The sequence below is a fragment of the Chlorocebus sabaeus genome, chromosome 20 (genome assembly GCF_047675955.1).
Source record: "Chlorocebus sabaeus isolate Y175 chromosome 20, mChlSab1.0.hap1, whole genome shotgun sequence".
Lineage (NCBI taxonomy): Eukaryota > Metazoa > Chordata > Mammalia > Primates > Cercopithecidae > Chlorocebus > Chlorocebus sabaeus.
In genome coordinates, this window is record NC_132923.1 from 84,749,356 (window position 1) to 84,771,420 (window position 22,065).

At 41.0% G+C, this 22,065-nt stretch overlaps 1 protein-coding gene across 3 annotated transcripts in view; it reads right to left on the reverse strand.

Moving 5' to 3' along the window:
• Positions 1-2,384: 2,384 nt before the first annotated feature.
• The window catches only part of BTF3L4 (basic transcription factor 3 like 4), a 31,676-nt gene continuing 11,995 nt past the window's right edge, over positions 2,385-22,065 (reverse strand). For 2 of the 3 annotated variants that reach the window (XM_007978761.3, XM_073007301.1), the window contains 3 exons: positions 5,910-6,111; positions 3,362-3,421; positions 2,385-2,831 (listed from right to left, as the gene is read on the reverse strand). In XM_007978761.3, coding sequence (XP_007976952.2) covers positions 2,785-2,831; positions 3,362-3,421; positions 5,910-6,111 — 309 coding nt within the window. In that variant the 3' untranslated portion in view covers positions 2,385-2,784. The remainder of the gene's footprint in view (positions 2,832-3,361; positions 3,422-5,909; positions 6,112-22,065) is intronic. The other variant, XM_007978762.3, reaches the window with a different exon arrangement.

Below are 22,065 nucleotides of genomic sequence, written 5' to 3' on the forward strand. Positions count from 1 at the left end.
ATATTTAACTAGTTCTTTAAATATAAAAAAACTATTTAATTCATATTTATGCCAAGAACACTACTATTTACAAAAGTTTCATCCAAACTCTTACCCTATGTCTATCCACACTGGAGGGAGGAACATGTCTTTGTGGAGAGGATTTCTTTGAGACTCTAAACATGCTTTATTCAGGAAAGGGGAAGACACAAAAATATAGAACAAAAAAGAATATTGGCTCATTGTACACAAGAGAGGCCAGCCATTAAGAATTGTTATCAATACAATAAAAAGGAATACTGGCCAGAGATCCTCTAGATGAGCAGCTAAAATGTGATCAAAAGGAGAAAGAGGAAGAAGCAAATACACAAACGTTTTATGGGTATTAATAAAAATAAAGCCATCTCTGAACACACGATAAAATCCCTTCCTTGAAAAATTTCAAATGAGATCCACAGAAATGCAGAAGCAGAAGAAACTTTAGATTTAGAAACATCTCATTTGGGCTGGGCGCAGTGGCTCACGCCTGTAATCCTAGCACTTTGGGAGGCTGAGGCAAATGGATCACCTGAGGTCAGGAGTTCAAGACCGGCCTGGTGGAGCAACATGGTAAAACCCCATTTTTACTTAAAAAAAAAAAAAAATCCCAGCTACTCTGGAGGCTGAGACTCACTTGAATCTGGGAGGTGGAGGTTGCAGTCAGCCAAGACTGCAACACTGCATTCCAGCCCCGGCAACAAGAGCAAATTCTTATCTCAAAAAAAAAAAAAAAAAAAAAAAAAAAAGAAACATCTTATTTTGACTGATAGATTTCAGAGTAGTTAGAAGGCCTGTCCAAGGTCACATAATTAATGCCAGAATTTTGACTAGGACACAAGTCTCCTGGCTTCCAAGTGTGTGTTTTCTTTCATGCGCTATACTGCCTTTATCTGTCCCTAACCACTAGAAGTGGTCCCCCTAACTCTGCCTCCACAATGTCCCCCTTTGGGACAATTAGAGAAAGAATTCTGGACTGTATAGATCATGTAGAGCTACTGATCTAACACTGGATGAGGCATTATTTCAAACAATTACTGCACTAACATTCATTTACAGGTGGAGAGTAGAGGAATAATAGAAAAGGAAGTTCTGTACACAACATCAAGAAAAGCACAAGAGGAAATAGTCTCCTCTTTTGTACTGTTATTTTATTTTGTTTAGTCCATATATTATATAAAACATAACAGGAAAAATGAACAAATTTATAAAATAAATTGAGGTGTTTGGATGAAAAAAAATACAAGAGCTTTGCCTTCATGTCTATAGATCTCTTAATATATTGTTGGTCTTGCACCTTAGATATCAAATAAAGATACCCAGCTTGACACAAAAGTTGGTAGCTGCAAGGTTAAGCTGTATTAGTTTGATGATGGGCCAGGAAATGATATATTTTCTAAACTTTATCCTTAAATATTGGCTGTAACAAATGCTGATATAGCAAAACGTAAGCTTCTATTAGACAGCAAGAGTGAAACTTGAGTGAATGAATGCAACTTACCTCCAAGTCCTCTTAAAGGAGGTAAAAAAAATAAATACTGTGTTTTACCAGTGCTCCCCCCAAAGCATTATTCTAAGCATGCAGGAGGGTACAGTGAGCAGCTACAATAGTAAGATCCAACCCAGAGGTAGGTTCAAGGCCAAGAGTAGGAGAGTGGTTGAGGAAATCCTCCTAGGGCCAGTACCATTTCATAGAATGCCCATTTGTGCTGGGGGATGAGTCTATGGCCTATTTTCTTCTGATTCAAAAGGACATTCCCAATTTCAACCTTGCTGAAAAAGAGGCATTTTTGTACCCGCTATTAAGAACAGCTAGGATACGGGATAAGGCTGGCATAAAATTATTTAGCAAGCACATGCTAGCTATTCCAGTTTGAAATCTACTGTAAAATTGGGGGGAAATAAAAAGTTGAAGATGAAGTTGTTGTTCCTCAAGATGAGGGAACAAAATCTTACAAAAGGAGGGATTAGGCACTCGCTTAACTCTATATGGAGAACATCCTTCTCAAGCTAGGTGGAAGATGAGGAAGAATATTACCAAAAGCTGACCAGGCCATTTGGAGACCAAAAGGAGAGGGAAAAAGGCATTTAGGAAGCAAGCTAGTAAAAGAAGTTCTTCTGGGTCTGACTAGGTAAGTGAATCTAAGGTAACCATACCAAAGATATGTTACCCATTACTCCAGCATGAAGCCAGTGGCAAAATACCTCCAAGACATTTTAAACCCAGAGAAGTATATGAAAAATATGATAGTTAACCAAGCAAATTAAAATCAAACCACTAATGGTAAAAATCTCTTCAGATCTGAAATCCAAGACACTCACTTTCCATTAATTCTGTGCCTTATGGGGGAAAAGAAAAGTAACAAATGTAAAGATTTTTTTTTTTTATTTCTACTGGGGAGGGAGGAGGATAAATAGAACTGTTTCCCAATTTGCTCTCCACTGTATACACACATACCCACACACATACATAAACATACATACACCAAAAATACCCCAAACAAAAAACAAAAAAACCAGGAATCAAAAAAACAAAACACCCTCAAACTGCACCAATACTTCATATTTTGACCAAAAAAATATCCTGGGAGGAAGTGCAAAATGCAAAATCAAATGACCGAAAAATGCTGAACAAACAGCATTATTAATATACAAAATATTTATATTACTGAACTAGTAACAGGTGATGTTCTCTGTGTCTGTAAAACTTTGGAACCACATAGCTGATTTGTTAAATCTAGTCCATGCCAGCTTCCAAAAACCAAACTTTTAGTTAGCTTCATTCTTTGATGCCTCATCAAAATTTTCTACAAGATCTGAAAAAGAAAAACAAAGCATATGAATCAAAGAATACAAAAAAGGAAAAAGAGGTAAATGGAACACCTAACTTCTAACCCTAATAAAAATAAAATTAGTACAATTAGAATTAGCCTGAAAACGTAAGGAGGCAGAAATGAACTGGTGGCATTTTACTAACAATGATTTAATTATCTGCTTAGGACAGTAATCCTAAGGAAATGTTCATCTTTTTTTTGTCTATGCAAACTACTGAGGTGAATTCATATGTCAATTATAATTCACACAGAAATGTTATAACAATAGCTATGCAGATTTATAATCACAGTGATTTCAATTTAATAAATCCAGGCAGCAGAGCTTTGTGTGATAATTTCTGATTCTAAGGTGGGGGCTTGCATTGTTTTACATTAGATCCTATCCATATTATTGTGAATCAATTTAAATTCATGAACTTACAATCAACACAAACCTAAAAGTCATCTATGCAGTGACTGAAAGGAGATAAACAGGATGCTTAAAATCTTAAGTCTAAGGAAATGTCACTTACCTGGAACATCATCATCCTCCTCATCAATGTCTTCTGGTTTTGGTGCTTTACTGTCCAAGACTACAAAAAGTTTATTTTAGTATCAGTCATTGAGAACAAAGACCTTAAAGAAAACTTATGTTTATCCCTTTTTTCCTGTATAAATCACATCCAGTTGCTCAGAAAAAGCTAAATATTGTCAATCTAAAATGCCATTCATAGTTTTTTGCTTGAGTAACATTAAAAATAAAAAAAACTTTAATTTAGATATACACTGATACACAGCTGGCAATTTCAATGTGTGGCAAAGATGAATTTTATTTTTTGAGACAGGGTCTCACTCTGTTGACCAGGCTGGAGTTTAGTGGTGCGATCTCGGCTCACTACAGCCTCCACCTCCAAGTTCAAGCAATTCTCCCTGCCTCCCAAGTAGCTAAGATTACAGACAAATGCCACCACACCCAGCTAATTTTTGTAGTTTTAGTAGAGACGGGGTTTCACCATGTTGGCCAGGCTGGTCTCAAACTCCTGACCTTAAGGGATCCACCTGCCTTGGCCTCCCAAAGTGCTGGGATTACAGAGGTGAGCCACCACACCCGGCCTACAAAGATAAAATTTATATGCAAAGTGGAATAACTGATCACTGAGTAAAAAGACTTTACAGTGGCCATATTCTCCAAATAAAAAAATTAATATTAATATTTTTTTTCAGCCAGGCATGGTGGTTCATGCCTGTAATCCACTGCACTCCAGCCTGGGCAACAGAGTGAGACTCTGTCTCAAAAAAAAAAAAAAAAAAAAAAAAGCCAGGTGCGGTGGCTCACGCCTATAATCCCAGCACTTTGGGAGGCTGAGGCAGGTGGATCACAAGGTCAGGAGTTCAAGACTAGCCTGGCCAAGATGATGAAACCCTGTCTCTACTAAAAATACAAAAATTAGCTGGGCGTGATGGCAGGCGCCTGTAATCCCAGCTAACTTGGGAGGCTGAGGCAGAGAATTGCTTGAACCCGGGAGGTGGACGTTGCAGTGAGCCAAGATCATGCCACTGCACTCCAGCCTGGGTGAGACAGCAAGACTCTGTCTCAAAAAAAATCAATCAATCAATTTTTTTTCATTTCTTTTGATGTAAGAAAATATCTAGCTAAGTAGTACAGGCACTGCAATACTAGGCTTTTTCATTTTTAGGGGCAATATGACATAATTTGAAACCAGGACTATCTTGGAAATTCAGAAGTTATGGTTGCCATATTTATAGGGCAATCAATAATATTTAACAAAAACATAGATTCTGACATTATTTTCTTTTTTCTTTTTTTTTTTTTTTTAAAGAGACAGGGTCTCCCTCTGTTACCCAGGTTGAAGTACAGTGGCATTCCATAGCTCACTGCAGCCTTGAAGTCCTGGGCTCCAGTGATCCTCCTGCGTCAGCCTCCTGAGTAGCTATGACTATAGGCACGCTCCATCACACCTGGCTAATTTTTGGATTTTTTGTACATACAGGGTCTCACCATGTTGCCCAGGCTGGCCTTGAGCTGCTGGCCTCGAGCAATACTCCTTCCTCAGCATCACAAAGTGCTGGGATTACAGGAGTAGGCCACTGTGCCCAGCCATACAACAGATTTTCTGATTGTCACTAATTAGCAGTGAATATTAAATTAAATATTTAAAATGATGGGCCAGGAATCGTAGTTCACGCCTGTAATCCTAGCACATTGGGAGGCCAAGGTAGGTGGATCACTTGAGGCCAGGAGTTCAAGACAAGCCTGGCCACCATGGCGAAACCCTGTCTCTACTAAAAATGCAAAAATTAACCGGATACAGTGGTGCATACCACCTGTAGTCCCTGCTACTTGGGAGGCTGAGGCACGAAAACTGCTTGAATCCACGAGGTGGAGGTTGTAGTGACCTGAGATTGCACCACTGCACTTCAGCCAGGGAGACAGAGTGAGACTTTGTCTCAAAAATAAATAAAATAAAATAAAATTATGGCCTGCAGATCCTGGCACTATCCTTTTAGGTAATTACCTCTCAAGTTACTATATTACTACCAAAATGTTTCTGAATATTCTTTTTTTTTTTTTTTTGTGAGACAGAATTTCACTCTTGTTGCCAAGGCTAGAGTGCAATGGCCCAGTGTTGGCCCACTGCAACCTCTGCCTGCCGGGTTCAAGCGATTCTCCAGGCTCAGCCTCCCAAGTAACTGGGATTATAGGTGCCCACTGCCATGCCTGGCTAATTTTTGTATTTTTGGTACAGACGAGGTATCACCATGTCGGTCAGGCTGGTCTCGAACTCCTGACCTCAGGCAATCCACCCGTCTCGGCCTCCCAAAGTGCTGAGATTACAGGCGTGAGCCACCACACCCAGCCATGTTTCTGAATATTCTATGTGTCACACTACATAATCATTAAAGAAACAAACTCAGAATTTTATGAAGCATAGAAATAATTTTATAGAAAGTAAAATAATTACATTCAGGCAAATCCAAATTAAGATGGGACACCTTGTAAATGATTAGGTTCTTTAAGTAAGGTGGGGAGAGAAAGATTTACTAAATTGAAATACCTACCTTGCCGTGGGAACTGTTCAGCTAACTTCCTAAGGCTTGTTAAACTGTCAGCACCAAGCTGACTTAATATTCCAGGAAGCATTTCTGTGATTGGTTTGGCTTCTGCATGACCAGTAATTGCAAAGGTGTTAGCAGAAAGGGAAGCTTGGACTTTGGGATTGTTGAAATGAATAACTGTCCCATCATCTTTAATCATGTTCACCTGTATGATCACAGAAGAAAAATGTACTTCACATGCTAGGTACACTAAAACAAAGTATTTTTAAAAAGCAAGTCAGCCAATTATGGTTTTTCACTTGGTAGTTATGTAATCTCAAGGTAGTAACTGGCCAAGCAGTGGACATTCATGGAAAAAGATCATACTAATAAAGTAAAATGGTGTAGATGGCACAAATTATTAGGATGGTTAAGAAATATTCACTTCATTATAGAATCTAGATTTTAAATTCAAAGACTTCTAAAAGAAGTACATGCCCACGTTTTTAAAAAAATGGAAGTATCAGCCACGAACCAGCTTCTTAATGAAATTACTCATTATCTTACTCAATTTATACTGTCAAACAAAATCAGTGCAATTTCCACTTGGTAGGGTAGCATCTTACTTAGGGGACTGGTTATAAAGGTGCAATAGTATGTAGTAAAAATAACCACTGGAAATCCATAAAGAACACTCAGAAATTTAACCAGGTGTTTCATTCCTTTAAGCACTTACTACATTTATAAAAATGTCAACTTGTTCTCATCATGTCATTCTTTGTAGGGGATTTTGTTAGTTCCTCTAATTTTTTTTTTTTTTTTTTGAGACAGAGTCTCACTGTATCATCCAGGCTAGAGTGCAGTGGCACGATCTTGGCTCACTGCAGCCTCTGCCTCCCAGGTTCTAGCGATTCTACCTCAGCCTCCCAGGTAGCTGGGATTACAGGCACATGCCACTATGCCCGGCTAATTTTTGTATTTTTAGTAGAGATAGGGTTTCACCATGTTGGCCAGGCTGGTCTCGAACTCCTGAAATCAGGTGATCTGCCCACCTTAGCCTCCCATAGTGCTAGGATTATAGGCATGAGCCACCGCGCCCAGCCAGTTCCTCTAATTCTTAAGGGTAGCTTCTCAACAATCTTTTTTTTTTTTTTTTTGAGGCGGAGTTTCGCTCTGTCGCCCAGGCTGGAGTGCAGTGGCCGGATCTCAGCTCACTGCAAGCTCCGCCTCCCGGGTTCACGCCATTCTCCTGCCTCAGCCTCCTGAGTAGCTGGGACTACAGGCGCCCGCCACCTCGCCCGGCTAGATTTTTGTATTTTTTAGTAGAGACGGGGTTTCACCGGGTTAGCCAGGATGGTCTTGATCTCCTGACCTCGTGATCCGCCCGTCTCGGCCTCCCAAAGTGCTGGGATTACAGGCTTGAGCCACCGCGCCCGGCCTTCTCAACAATCTTTAATAACCCCTGTAAAGGTCAAAGAAGTTGTCCCACCGACTTGCCTAGTGACCTGAACATGCTTTATCAACAACTAGAAAACCTTTAAAAATCATCCTCACATTCTTTCCATAACTTTCACCAATATGAACTGACTATTTCAGATTTGATTTCATCCATTGCCTGAGACTTACTGAAATGGAAGGTTTAACATATGCTACTTAGATTGTTATTTTTCTCTCTCACTCATGTACTTTGTTTTTTTTTAGTAGAGTTGAATTTGCGTAAGTTAAATGTGTAAATAATGTGATTCCACTATGTAGTTGATTCCCCTGGGTAAGTTACCTTGGTGGTAACATGCTTATTATATAAAAAGGTTAGGAAGAGTTAACTCTTGGCTACTTTAGAAGCATTTCATGATCCATCCAAAATCTGCCCTGTCACAATCAAGCATAGATGCTGAGTGTTCTCCATGGACTGTGGGAAGAGGGCTTTTCTTCCTCAGAGGTGAAGATCACCAGTATTGACAGCACCAGAAAGGAAGGGCAAGAAAGGGGCTTCTAAATTTCAGGCAAGACCTGGAACACAGAGAAAATAAAGGCAAATCCCTGAAAAATTGTAACTAAACCCCACAAATAATTTCCCCACGTTTTTCTGACAAAAATCACTATTTAAATTCTATACCCTTCCCTCTCTCACTATTACACTTAGGGTTCTATTAATTATATCACACACAATAAGCATTCAATCCAGCTGTTCTAAAAACACGGCACTGTGAGTTATAATAACTTCAGAAAAGATCAATTATATAGTTTTGAAGATAATTACAGTTTTGGTAGAAAAGTTAAATGTTAAAGTGGGTGAAATCTGGGCTTGAGAAGGATGACAGTGGATGTGAAATGGGATGTTGTTCTGCATTTAGGCTAGAATCACATAATTTTAGAATGGGAAAAGAATAAAAGATATGGTAGGACTATATTTTCCAAATCAAGACCAAATCATGTGGTTTAAAAAAGGATTTCAGGCCGGGTGTGGTGGCTCACACTTGTAATCCTCGCACTTTGGGAGGCCAAGGTGGACAGATCATGAGTTCAAAATTAGCCTGGCCAACATGGTGAAAACTTGTCTCTACTAAAAATACAAAAATTTATCCAGACATGGTAGCGGGTGCCTGTAATCCCAGCTACTCAGAGGCTGAGGCAGACGTGGCTTGAACCCAGGAGTCAGAGTTTGCAGTGAGGCGAGATCACACCACTGCACTCCAGCCTGGGCAACAGAATGAAACTCTTTCTCAAAAAAAAAAAAAAAAAAGAAAAAAGAAAAAAGAAAAGAAAAGGGCCAGGCGCGGTGGCTCACGCCTGTAATCACAACACTTTAGGAGGCTAAGGCGGGTGGATCATGAGACCAGGAAATTGAGACCATCCTGGCCAACATGGTGAAACCCTGTCTCTACTAAAAATACAAAAATTAGCTGGGTGTGGTGGCACGTGTTTGTAATCCCAGCTACTTGGGAGGCTGAGGCAGAGGAATCACTTGAACCAGGGAATCGGAAGTTGCAGTGAGCTGAGATCATGCCACTGCATTCCAGCCTGGCTACCGAGTGAGACTTTCTCAAAAAACAAACAAAAAGGCCGGGCACGGTGGCTCACACCTGTAATCCCAGCACTTTGGGAGGCCGAGGTGGGTGGATCACCTGAGGTCGAGAGTTCGAGACCAGCCTGGCCAGCATGGTGAAATCCTGTCTACTAACAATACAAAAATGAGCCAGACGTGGTGGCAGGCGCCTATAACCCCAGCTACTTGGAGGCTGAGGCAGGAGAATCGCTTGAACCTGGGAGGCATAGGTTGCAGTGAGCCAAGATCGCACCACTGCACTCCAGCCTGGGCAACAGAGTCAGACTCTGTCTCAAAAAAAGAAAAAAAGAAAGAAAAAAAAGGGATTTCTAAAATACTTCCGGGTGCAGAGTCTCAAATATTGGAATCTGAGACATTTTTTTATTTATAGACATTAAAGTCACAAGAAATTTGAAATCAGTATTGTTCAAAAAATTCAGGCTATATATTTGTTGAACTTAGAATTCTTCCAGTTCAAATCCTTTATGTTAAAGAAAGAAACACTGAAGACAAAAGCTCTTGGTTAGCAACATACCCAAGGACAAATAGCTTGTTAAGTGAAACTGAGGACTTTAACCTGGGTTTCCCAACGTGTTCTTTAATTTCCTTCCTACTAAGTCATTCTCACACTTAAAACACCTATTTGCCTATAAAAATTCAATTCAGCTGGGTGCAGTGGCGCATGCTTGTAATCCCAGCACTTTGGGAGGCTGAGGCGGGTGGATCACCTGAGGTCAGGAGTTCAAGACCAGCCTGGCCAACATAGTGAAACCCCCATCTCTACTAAAAATACAAAAATTATCTGGGTGTGGTGGTGGGCACCTGTAATCCCAGCTACTCAGGAGGCTGAGGCAGGAGAATCGCTTGATCCCGGGAGGCAGAGGATGCAGCAAGCTGAGATCATGCCATTGCACTCTAGCCTGGGTAACAAAGTGAGACACTGTCTCAAAAAAAAAAAAAAAATAAATAAATAAAATTCCATGGCCTCATGACAGCTTGCCAGAGAATGATTTATTTCAGGATATAGGCCAAATTGAGAACACAAAAGAAAAACAAAACAGGTATATAGATAAGATGTATCTTACTGGCTATAAAACAAGAGGCTAACATGGAGCCAAAAACAATAAACTCATGGAATTTTTCCTTATGTTCAAGTTTCTCTTCTGAAGGCTAAATGTTATATTTTACACCCTGATATAGGTCTTTCTAGTTTGAAATATGCTTGCGTTTAGTGTGAAAAGCAAGATGAATTCCATCTCAGATTGTGAAACATAAATTTATTCATGGCTGTTTTAAATAGAGTGGTCTAAAAGATGCAGCTTCAGGAACAGAAAGGTCCAGAAAGGGATGGAGAGTTTAGTTAATTTTAGAATATAGAGAAATACTAGAGGCTAAAACAGCTATAATATTTTCTTTCTTTTTTTTTTTTTTTGAGATGGAGTCTCACTCTGTTGCCCAGGCTGGAGTGCAGTGGCGCGACCTCTGCTCACTGCACCTCCTCCTGCTGGGTTGAAGTGATTTTCCTGCCTCAGACTCCCAAGTAGCTGGGATTACAGGCGTGTGCCACCATGCCCAACTAATTCAGATTATTTTATTTCTATCTAACATTCCTTCCTTCTGAGTAAATGACATGGTTATATAAGGCTTCTGGGCACAAGCTATTAGAAACTATCAAACGATGAATTATTTGGCTGAACAAGATCAGTTAGACACCTCCCCTGCCATTTTGGGTAAAAGAAGGGATAAGGAACTTGTTAAAGTCATAAAGCAAATTATATGCATTTAATATCGAGACTTCACTTCTTTCAGTGATTTTATACTGTGTGGTTTAAGCAAGCCATATATGCACAATATAAGAACAAGGAGCAGCCAAATAAAAGGGACTATTAAACTAGCAACTATACCAGCACTGAGGTCTTTTTTTCAACCAAACATCCCATTTATGTTTTTTTTTTTTCCCCCTAAAGATAGCTGCAGGTAAAGGATGCCACTTGAGCTAAGGAGAAAGAGGCATTTTGAGACCCCAGTCCAAACCACAGAATACCCTTGCTCTCATGTTTTGCTCTAACAATACTGATGTGTCTAGTAGTTAGCAGTAAACTTTGTCCTCTCATGCCCAGTGTACTTAAAGATGCTGTTTTCACTGTTTAGAAGAACCATTTCCTACTTCTCCATCTTGCACATTCCCATTTATCCAAGATTGAGGTAAGATGCTTCTTTCTCTGTGAAAACTTAAGGTGCCAACTTACTGCTGTTATACAGAATTGTCTTGTAGTATAATTGCATTTGTAAATCATTGACCATACTAGAAGGTGAATTTGAGATCAGACACCATGCCTTATTAGACATAGTATTTCCCCCAATATCTAGTACATAATAATCACTCAGATCTGCTGAATGAATGGATACCTCCTATACAATTTATTCTAAAATCATGGCTGGGCATGGTGGCTCATGTCTGTAATCCCAGCACTTAGGGAAACTGAGACAGGAGGATCACTTAAGCCCAGGAGTTCAAGATGCCTGGACAACACAGCGAGAACCCCATCACTACCAAAAAAAAAAAAAGCAAGCCAGGTGGCATGGCAGTACGTGCCTATAGTCCTAGTTACTCAGGAGGCTGAGGTGGGAGGATCGCTTGAGCCTAGGAGGTCAAGGCTGTGATCACACCACTGCATTCCAACCTGGGTGACAGAGTGAGACCCTGTTTCAAAAAAGGAAAAAAAAAAAAAAGAAAAAGAAAAAGGTTGCTGTCAGACCAACTCCCCAAATGCTAGATAATGGGTCACATTAAGGTTTAAATATAGCATCAGCAGTGCCTCCAATGAAGATGCCCAGAATCTCCTGGGCTGTATCTTTAGCTTGAATTTTCCTATAGTTTTGACCTTTCAGAATCAGCCCAACCTACCCTCCAGAATTAGGGGCATTTTAAGTCACTCTTGGCAACTGCTGGATGGCCCTTTTATGCTGCTATCAAACACCTTAACAACCGCTACCTTTGCTGGCCTCTGCATAAGGTGCGTAAGTTAGTCTTAGTAGCCTCCCACCTGGTAAATTTGATGCTCACTTTGTTCCTACACAGCAGTACATTTTTGTGGCTAGAGGAGGCTCACAAAGTTATATTTGACTCCAAAGCTCTTGCTAATAACTGCCCTCTCAGTTCATGGAGACTTGAATTCTTCTTTGTGACTTTTTTTGAATCCAACTGAGAATGATACAAGAGAATTAACAGTTGTCTGTTTTTTTCTTTTTGAGACGGAGTCTCGCTCTGTCACCCAAGTTGGAGTGCAGTGGCGCAATCTCAGCTCACTGCAACCTCTGCTAACTGCAACATCTGCTTCCCGAGTTCAAGTGATTCCACTGCCTCATCCTCCGAAGTAGCTGGGATTATAGGTGTGTGACACCACGCCCAGCTAACTTTTATATTTTTAGTAGAGATGGGGTTTTGCTATGTTGGCCAGGCTAGTCTCAAACTCCTGACCTCAGGTGATCCACCCGCCCAGGCCTCGCAAAGTGCTGGGATTACAGGCCGGAGCTACCGTGCCCAGCCAGCAGTTGCCTTAAAATAAAGTTTTACTGCTACTCCATCCTATATGTAATGGCACTTAAATGTTTACCAGGAAATTCGTCTTTTACTGACTTCTTCTTATATCTTTTAAGAGACAGGGTTCATTCTGTTTCCCAGGCTGGAGTGCAGTGGCTTGATAAGAGCAGCTCACTGCAGCCTCAAACTTCTGGGCTCACGGGATCCTTCTACCTCAGCCTCCTAAGTTGGTAGGACTACAGGCATGTGCCACCATGCCTGGCTAATTTTTTATTTTCTTTACAGACAGGGTGTCATGATTTTACTCAAGCTGGTCTTGAACTCTTGGCCCTAAATGATCCTCCTGCCTTGGCTTCCCAAAGTGCTGGGATTACAAACACAAGTCACCACACCTAGCCTCTTACAGTTTAAAAGGATGAAATAACAGACTTCTTAAGAATAAGGCACATAAGCGTCTAGGGTGTTGTGAGACTGAAGAATGTGAGATTTTGAGGATTATGGGCTTTGCACAGGCTCTTATAAGTCAGTCAGTATATCCTTCACATTCAATTCTAGCTCAGCATCTGCTTATTTCTAATGGCTATTATTAAGTTAAAGCTTACAGCTCTCATTAGTCTATAACATATGCTGGGATCACTTCCTCTTACTCTCTGGTGACAAGTCTGACAAGACAGGAATTCTTTTTTTTTTTTTTTTGAGACAGAATCTCGCTCTGTCACCCAGGCTGGAGTGCTGTGGCACAATCTGGGCTCACTGCAACCTCTGCCTCCCGGGTTCAAGCGATTCTCCTGCCTCAGCCTCCTGAGTAGCTGGGATTAGAGGCATGTGCCACCATCATGCCTGGCTAATTTTTCTATTTTTAGTAGAGATGGGGTTTCACCATGTTGGTCAGGCTGGTCTTGAACTCCTGACATCATGATCTGCCCGCCTCAGCCTCCCAAAGTGCTGGGATTACAGGTGTGAGCCACTGTGCCTGGCCTTTTTTTTTTTTTTGAGACTGAATCTCGCTCTGTCGCCCAGGCTGGAGTGCAGCGACGCTATCTCTGCTCAACGCAACCTCTGCCTCCTGGGTTCAAGCAATTCTCCCACCTCAGCCTCCCAAAGTAGTTGGGATTACAGGCGCATGCCACCATGCCCAGCTAGGAATTCTCTTTATCTACGCTGTAGGTAGTCGGAACTGGCACATTCTTTCTGAAAAGCAATTTGACAATATGCATGAAGAGTTCTAAAAATGTTCATGGCTCTTTCAGCCAGTAACTATACTTTCAAGAATCTATAGAGGCCGAGTGCAGTGGCTCACGCCTGTAATCCCTGCACTTTGGGAGGCTGAGGCGGGTGGATCGCCTGAGGTCAGGAGTTCAAGACCAGCCTGGCCAACATGATGAAACCCCATCTCTACTAAAAATACAAAAAATTAGCTGGGCATGGTGGCACACACCTGTAATCCCAGCTACTCAGGAGGCTGAGGCAGGATAATCACTTGAACCCAGGAGGCGGAGGTTGCAGTGAACTGAGATCGCACCACTGTACTTCAGCTTGGGCAACAAGAGTTAAAGGAACTCAGATTTTTATATATATGAATATACATATATTTTATTATATATAAACACACATATAAAATATTTATATATAACATAATTATATAATTTATATATAACATATAATTTATATATAATATATATTTTAATATATATTTTATTATATATTTTAAATTACATATATATATATATATATATTTAGACATAGTCTCACTCTGTCGCCCAGCAGGCTGTAGTTTAGTGGTGTGATCTCAGCTCACTGCAACCTCTGCCGCTCGGGTTAACCTCCGCCTCTTGGGTTCAAGCAATTCTCCTGCCTCAGCTTCCTGAGAGTAGCTGGGATTACATGTGCGTGCCATCACGCCCAGCTAATTTTTGTATTTTTGTAGAGATGGGGTTTCACCATGTTGGCCAGGCTGGTCATGAACTCCTGATCTCGTGATCTGCCCACCTTGGCCTCCCAAAGTGTTGGGATTACAGGCATGAGCCATGGTGCCCAGCCCAGAGAGATATATTTATGTATAGAAAAGTTCAACACATGATTATTTTATTATCAAAACATTATAATATACAATAAATAATAAAGAAGTGTTAAATTACAGTACAGTATATCCATGCAGTGGAATGTACATAGATAATACCTACATATGATTAAAAGGATTTTTTAATGACATAAAACAATTTTTATAATATAATGCTATTTTAAAAAATGATTATTGGCAGGGTGTGGTCGCTCATGCCCGTAATCCTAGCACCTTGGGAGGCAGAGGTGGGAGGACTGCTTGAGGCCAAGAGTTCAAACCAGCCTGGGCAACATAGGGAGACCTCATCTCTACAAATAATTCTAAAAAGTAGCCAGGCATGGTGATGGAGTCACTCAGCCTGGGTGACGGAGTGAGACCCTGTTTCAAAATAAAAAATTAAAAAAAGAAAATTATTTTAAAACAAAAACATGTCAGACACAGTGGCTCATGCCTGTAATCTCAACACTTTGGGAAGCTGAGGCAGGTGGATCACGTGAGGTCAGGAATTCGAGACCAGTCTGGCCAAAACAGTGAAACCCCATCTCTACTAAAAATACAAAAATTAGCTGGTTGTGGGGCTGGGCGCGGTGGCTTACACCTTTAATCCCAGCACTTTGGGAGGCTGAGGCAGGTGGATCACCTGAGGTTGGGAGTTCGAGACCAGCCTGACAAACATGGAGACACCCATCTCTACTAAAAATACAAAATTAGCCGGGCATGGTGGTGCATGCCTGTAGTCCCAGCTACTCGGGAGGCTGAGGCAGGAGAATCGCTTGAACCCTGGCAGCCGAGGTCACGGTGAGCCAAGATTGCCCCATTGCACTCCAGCCTAGGAAACAAGAGCGAAACTCCGTCTCAAAAAAAAAAAAAAAAAAAAAAAAAAAAAATATTAGCTGGGTGCAGTGGCACACACCTGTAATCCTGGTTACTACTTGGGAGTTTGAGGCACGAGAATCACTTGAACCTGGGAAGCAGAGGTTGCAGTGAGCCAAGACTGTGGCAATGCACTCCAACCTGGGCATACAGTGAGACTCTATCTCAACAAACAAACAAGCAAACAAAAACAAGATCTTGCTCTGTCACCCAGGCTGGACGTGCAGTGGTGAGATCATAGCTCATTGCAGCCTAAAGCTCCTGGGCTCAAAGGATCCTCCTGCTTACCCTCTGAATAGCTGGGATAACAGGCATGCACCATCATGCCCAGCGAATTATATATATATTTTTTATTTTTTTGAGACGGAGTCTCGCTTTGTTGCCCAGGCTGCAGTGCAGTTGCATGATCTCAGCTCACTGCAACCTCTGCCTCCCGGGTTCAAGCAATTCTCTGCCTCAGCCCCCCTGAGTAGCTGGGATTACAGATGCCCACACCAAGTCCGGCTGATTTTTGTATGTTTACTAGAGAAAGGGTTTCGCCATCTTGGCCAAGCTAGTCTTGAACTCCTGACCCTGTGATCCACCTGCCTCGGCCTCCCAAAGTGCTGGGATTACAGGTGTGAGCCACCCAGCCCGGCCTTTTTTTTTTGGAGAGACAGCATCTCACAATATTACCTAGGGTGGTCTCAAACTCCTGGCCTCAAGCAATCCTTCCACCTCAGCCTCTCAAAGTGTTGGGATTACAGGTATGAGTCATTGCACCTGGCCAGAAAAAGGATTCTAAATTGTGCATCTAGCTGTAATGATATATATATATATATCTTTATGACATATATGAGACATATATATCACATATAATGTGACATATATGATATATATGAGACATATATGACATGAGACATATATAGCAACATATATAGTGCATATATAAAGCAACACATATATAGTGCATATATATAGTGAACATAAAGATGGGAAAGATTAAATACAAGACTAATAGTAACTCTCTCTGGGTGGTAGGGATTATGGCTGAATATTATCTTCTTGACATTTTCTCTATATTCTTGATTTTCTATAATGGCAATATCTACTATTTATATAGATACACAGATACATTTTTTTTTTTTGAGACAGAGTTTCACTCTTGTTGCCCAGGCTGGAGTGCAACAGCATGACCTCAGCTCACTGCAACCTCTGCCTCCTGGGTTCAGGCAATTCTTCTGCCTCAGCCTCCTGAGTAGCTGGGATTACAGGCATGCACCACCACGCTCAGCCAGTTTTTTTTTGGTTTTTGAGACAGAGTCTTGCTCTCTTGCCCAGGCTGGAGTGCAATGGCACGATCTTGGCTTACTGCAACCTCCGCCTCCCAGGTTCAAACTATTCTTCTGCCTCAGCCTCCCGAGTAGCTGGGATTACAGGCACATGCCACCATGCAAGGCTAATTTTTGTATTTTTGTAGAGATGGGGTTTCACCATGTTGGCCAGGCTGGTTATGAACTCCTGACCTCGTGATCTGACCACCTCAGCCTACCAAAGTGCTAGGATTACAGGTGTGAGCCACCGCACCCAGCCTTCACCCAGCCTGCACCCAGCCGGCAATATATTTTTATACTGAGGGGAAGAAAGTCCTTTTAAATACAAAAGATGCAGATAAGGATGGATAAGACGTGGTATATGCATACAATGGAATATTATTCAGCTATAAAGCAGTGAAGTTCTGACAGGCTATGACCTAGATGAACCTTGAAAACACTATGCTAAGTGAGGTACGCAAGGCCTCCAGGCAAAAAAGGACAAATACTGCATGATTCTGTTCATATGAAATATCTAAAATAGGCAATCCATAAAATAGAAAGTAGATTGGCTGTTACCAGGGGCTGGAGTACAGGGGAATAAGGAGTTATTGTTTAATGGGTACCAAGTTTCAGTTGAGGAAAATGAAAAAAGTTCTAGAGATGAAAAAAAGTAGTGATGGTTGGCCAACATTGTGAATTTTAATGCCAATGAATTGTATAGTTAAAAATGGCTGGCTGGGCGTGGTGGCTCACGTCTGTATTCCCAGCACTTTGGAAGGCCGAGGCAGGCAGATCATGAGGTCAGGAGATCGAGACCATCCTGGCTAACATGGTGAAACCCCATCTCTACTAAAAATACAAAAAATTAGCCGGGCGTGGTGGCGGGCATCTGTGGTCCCAGCTACTCGGGAGGCTGAGGCAGGAGAATGGCGTGAACCCGAGAAGTGGAGCTTGCAGTGAGCCGAGATTGCGCCACTGCACTCCAGCCTGGGCAACAGAGTGAGACTCTGTCTCAAAACAACACAAAACAAAGAAACAAATTAACAAAAAACCAAAAACACCCCCAGCTACAATGGCAAATTTTGTGATATATATAGAGATATATCTACACACACACACACACAGTAAAAAACAAAACAAAAAGCCAAAAGAACAGGACCCTAAGAGAGAAAGGAGACTGCGGGATGATAAGGTGGATAGGACATGGTGCTTCCCTTTTACTCTCCCGTACTCAGAGTTGTCTATCTATGGGCACCTGAGGCTCTAGCTGGAGGAAGAAGGAGCTGCAGGAAGAGCCAACCAATAACTTTAGGTCCTCTTTCTGTACAACTGGTTCAGAAATAACAAGAACCAGGAAGAGGAAAATGTAAAAAGTAAAATTTATGTGTCCAATTACGAAAGTTATATTCTCAGCCTTAAGCTTTCTCTAAGTTCTAGCTCCCTATATCTAACTCGCTGTAGAACAATCACACCTGGAATAATCAGTACCTCTTAAATTTAACAGGCTCTAAGCAAACTCATCACAGAGAATCAGTATGCTATAGACTATAATGAATAAACATGTTCCCTGCTGTCAAGACTCTTTATAAGTTACTGAAAACAGACTACTGGGTTAATAAGTTACCATTATACACCACGATACGAGATAGCGAAAAACGTATTATAGAAGAGCAACTTAGGCTAACAACAGTAAAAGTACAGAGAAAAGGTTGATTGTACCTGGAAAGACAGGAAGGGTTTCATGGAGGCTGAATTATACCCTAATTAAGACAGAAGCTGTCCTCTGAATATAACTGTAAAACTCTATGAAGCAATTTGGAACAATTACGGCTTCTGAATCGGAAAGTGCTTTTTGGTTACACTTCTTACCAAATAAACTGGAAAAAGTCTGTTGTTTCTGAGAAATAAAACAGAGCCCATTGTTGATGGATTCATGCAATTAGGGGAAGAAAAGGTGACAGCACAGTAACTATATTCAACTAGATTACCAAATAACCACATTCAAATATTTTCAAATGTTACAGAACATATAACATTTTCAGAAATTTGGTTCTGGATGATACTCTGCAAGTCTGCCTAAGAATTCCTTTCAAAAAGCTGGTTATTGACCGGGTGCAGTGGCTCACGCCTGTAATCCTCCCAGCACTTTGGGAGGCCGAGGCAGGCGAATCTTCTGAGGTTAGCAGTTTGAGACCAGCCTGGCCAACGTGGTGAAACTCCGTTTCTACTAAAAATATAAAAGTTAGCCAGATGTGGTGGTGCGTCTGTAATCCCAGCCACGTGGGAGGCTGAGGCAGGAGAATTGTTTGAACCCTGAAGGCAGTGGTTGCAGTGAGCCAAGATCATGCCACTGCACTCCAGCCTGAGTAACAGAGTGAGACCATCTCAAAAAAAAAAAAAAAAAAAAAAAAAAAAAAAATGCTGGTTATTTACTGGACCTTTGTATGAAACCATCTCTGAAACCCACCAATACCTTAGTTTTTTTGGTGTTTTTTTTTTTTTTTTTTTTGAGACTTCTCGCTCTGTCACCCAGGCTGGAGTGCAGTGGCACGATCTCGGGTCACTGCAAGCTCCACCTCCTGGGTTCACACCATTCTCCTGCCTCCACCTCCCAAGTAGCTGGGACTACAGGCGTCCACCACCGCGCCCAGCTAATTTTTTGTATTTTAGTAGAGATGGGGTTTCACGTGGTCTCGATCTCCTGACCTCGTGATCCGCCCTCCTTGGCTTCCCAAAGTGCTGGGATTACAGGCATGAGCTACCGCACCTAGCTTTTTGTTTTTGTTTTTGTTTTTTGAGAGGAAGTCTTGCTCTGTCACCAGGCTGGAGTGCAATGGCACGATCTGGGCTCACTGCAACCTCCACCTCCCAGGTTCAAGCAATTCCCCTGCCTCAGCCTCCCGAAGTCCTATCCTTTAGTTTTTGACAGCCTTGGATTTTCCTTTGTTTGGTAACATTAAAAACAAACAAACAAACAAAAAACTATATATAATTTATTATACCAAATCAATGAACTAATGAATGCAAAAAAGTTCGGAAAAGCTTGTCTTATTCCAAATAGTCTTTTGGTTTTTTTTTTTTTTAGACAGAGTCTTGCTCTGTCGCCCAGGCTGGAGTGCAATGTCACGATCTCAGCTCACGGCAATCTCTGCCTCCCAGGTTCAAGCGATCTTCCTACCTTAGCCTCCCGAGTAGGTGGGATTACAGGCATGCGCCACCATGCCTGGCCAATTTTTGTATTTTTAGTAGAGACAGGGTTTTACCATGTTGGCCAGGCTGGTCTTGAACTCCTGACCTCAGGTGATCCACCTGCCTTGGCCTCCCAAAGTGCTGGGATTACAGGAGTGAGCCACCGTACCCAATCTTAGTTTTTAAAGTTTCTGAAGAGGACACCAATTAAGCTCTGGAAGGGGAAAAAAAAATCACAAATACTGATAGCTTGGATAGTACTAATGTTAGTGACATCCAGTACTGACAGTAGAAAATTAGGGGTATGGAGAAACTTTACTTGGCCTAAGTGCATTCAATGAATCTTGAGATCCACCGCTGCTCTCCCTGTTCCTCGCTCCCTAAACTGAGCACTTTCTACCTCTTTCATGTTTTGAAGGTCTAAGCACAGAAGTACTATTATATTGTTACACAATAATGGCAAAAAGTGTCTTTTCTTCTCAAAAGTTTTTATCTACTTTACTTAAACTGCCAAAACCCAAAAAGGCAGTATATTCCCCAGTTCACACTTTGTAACAAGTTTTAAACATCCCAAAGCAAAAATAACAAAATTTTAATTAATGTGTTTCCTATTCTTAGACATATATATATGTTTATATCTGAGTGTTTCTGAAAATCATATCCATTTTTTCATGTATACATTTAATGCAATAGGTTCTTTTTTCCTTCTCAAGAAGCTGTTTTTAACCCAACTGTATGAGCAAGCCAGGTTATATATAGTATACTAGATGTTCCCAAAGAGGAATATTTCAGATTTGTTAAGGGTTATATAAAGTAACAAATATCTTGGTTCTCAAAAAATCAACCTTAGAAAGAGGGAAAGAAGAACAAAAAGTAAAATTCCTCTCCATCTTAGGTTCAAACATTCAGAAATTTTATGGTTGCCACCTTGTATTATTACTTTGTGCGATTTCCCTGTACGACTATCCTGTGAGGGTTAGAGGACAACACCAGGATGGGGGAAGGCAGAGAAGCTGCTACAGTGTACACACATGCCACACATCTATTATGTGGCATTAATTCTCTGTGTGATGTTTTGAGGTGTATAACTCCTCAAAAAAATTGCAGTGGCAATATTAACAAAAAAGAATTTGTAATATAATTTAGTAAGTGCTATAATAAAAAGTAGATACAGGGCATTGTGGAGGCACACAGGCAAGGCACCTAACCCTTCTCTGCACAAATGCTGTACAGGTGCTACCAGAAGGCCTCTGGGAGGAAATAATGCCTATATTAAGACTCGAAAAAGGAGAAACAGCAATGTCCTTGGAAATATTGATGGGGATTTCTTTTTGATAATGGTTTAAGTAATGAATTCTGCATGGTAGGTGCTCAGTACCTATATAAGGCAGGTAAACCTCTTACTTTCCCTTTTTTTTGATGGGGGAGGAGGGACGGGAGGAAATGAAAAGGCCAAGAATGAATATAATCAAGTATAAATGAAAAGAGCAAAAGCAAGATAAATTAATGAATAGTATGAACTCTGGTTTTCACACACCTTAGTTCAAACCTGGAATTCTAGCACTTACTAGGCTATGTGATCTTAGGTAGGCACCTAATTCTCTAAGCCTCAGCGCTCTCATCTGTAACCAACGACAACCAACTCAAAGGGATATTGTGAAGCTGAAATAGGATATAATACATATTGATTTGTCTAGATGTCTAATTAGTTTTCCCACCAGATCATAAGCTACAAAAGACAGAGGCCATGCAAAATATCTTGTATCACTGTCTAGTAAGTCCTTAGCAAAATGCTTGGCACACAGATATTTAATAAATGTTGACTATCATTAAGTACTTTGTTATGATGATTTCAATTACAGCAACACCATGACCTCAGCACAGTATTATATGTTTGATTATATTCTGAAGAGATCAAAAATTACTAACTCGTTCCTTATTTCAATGTAAAACACTTATAAAATCAATGCTGCCCCTACACTAAAAGTTTTACTAATTATGAGAGCCATAAAGTCTTCCAGATCTGAACAAAAACTTTAGAAAAACATGTCCTTGGAGATACTACACAGTTAAATCTATACTGCAAGGAAGGTATAAATAAAATTTTTTTCCTCTCTAAAGAAGTGTTTCTCTGGCCGGGCGCAGTGGCTCAAGCCTGTAATCCCAGCACT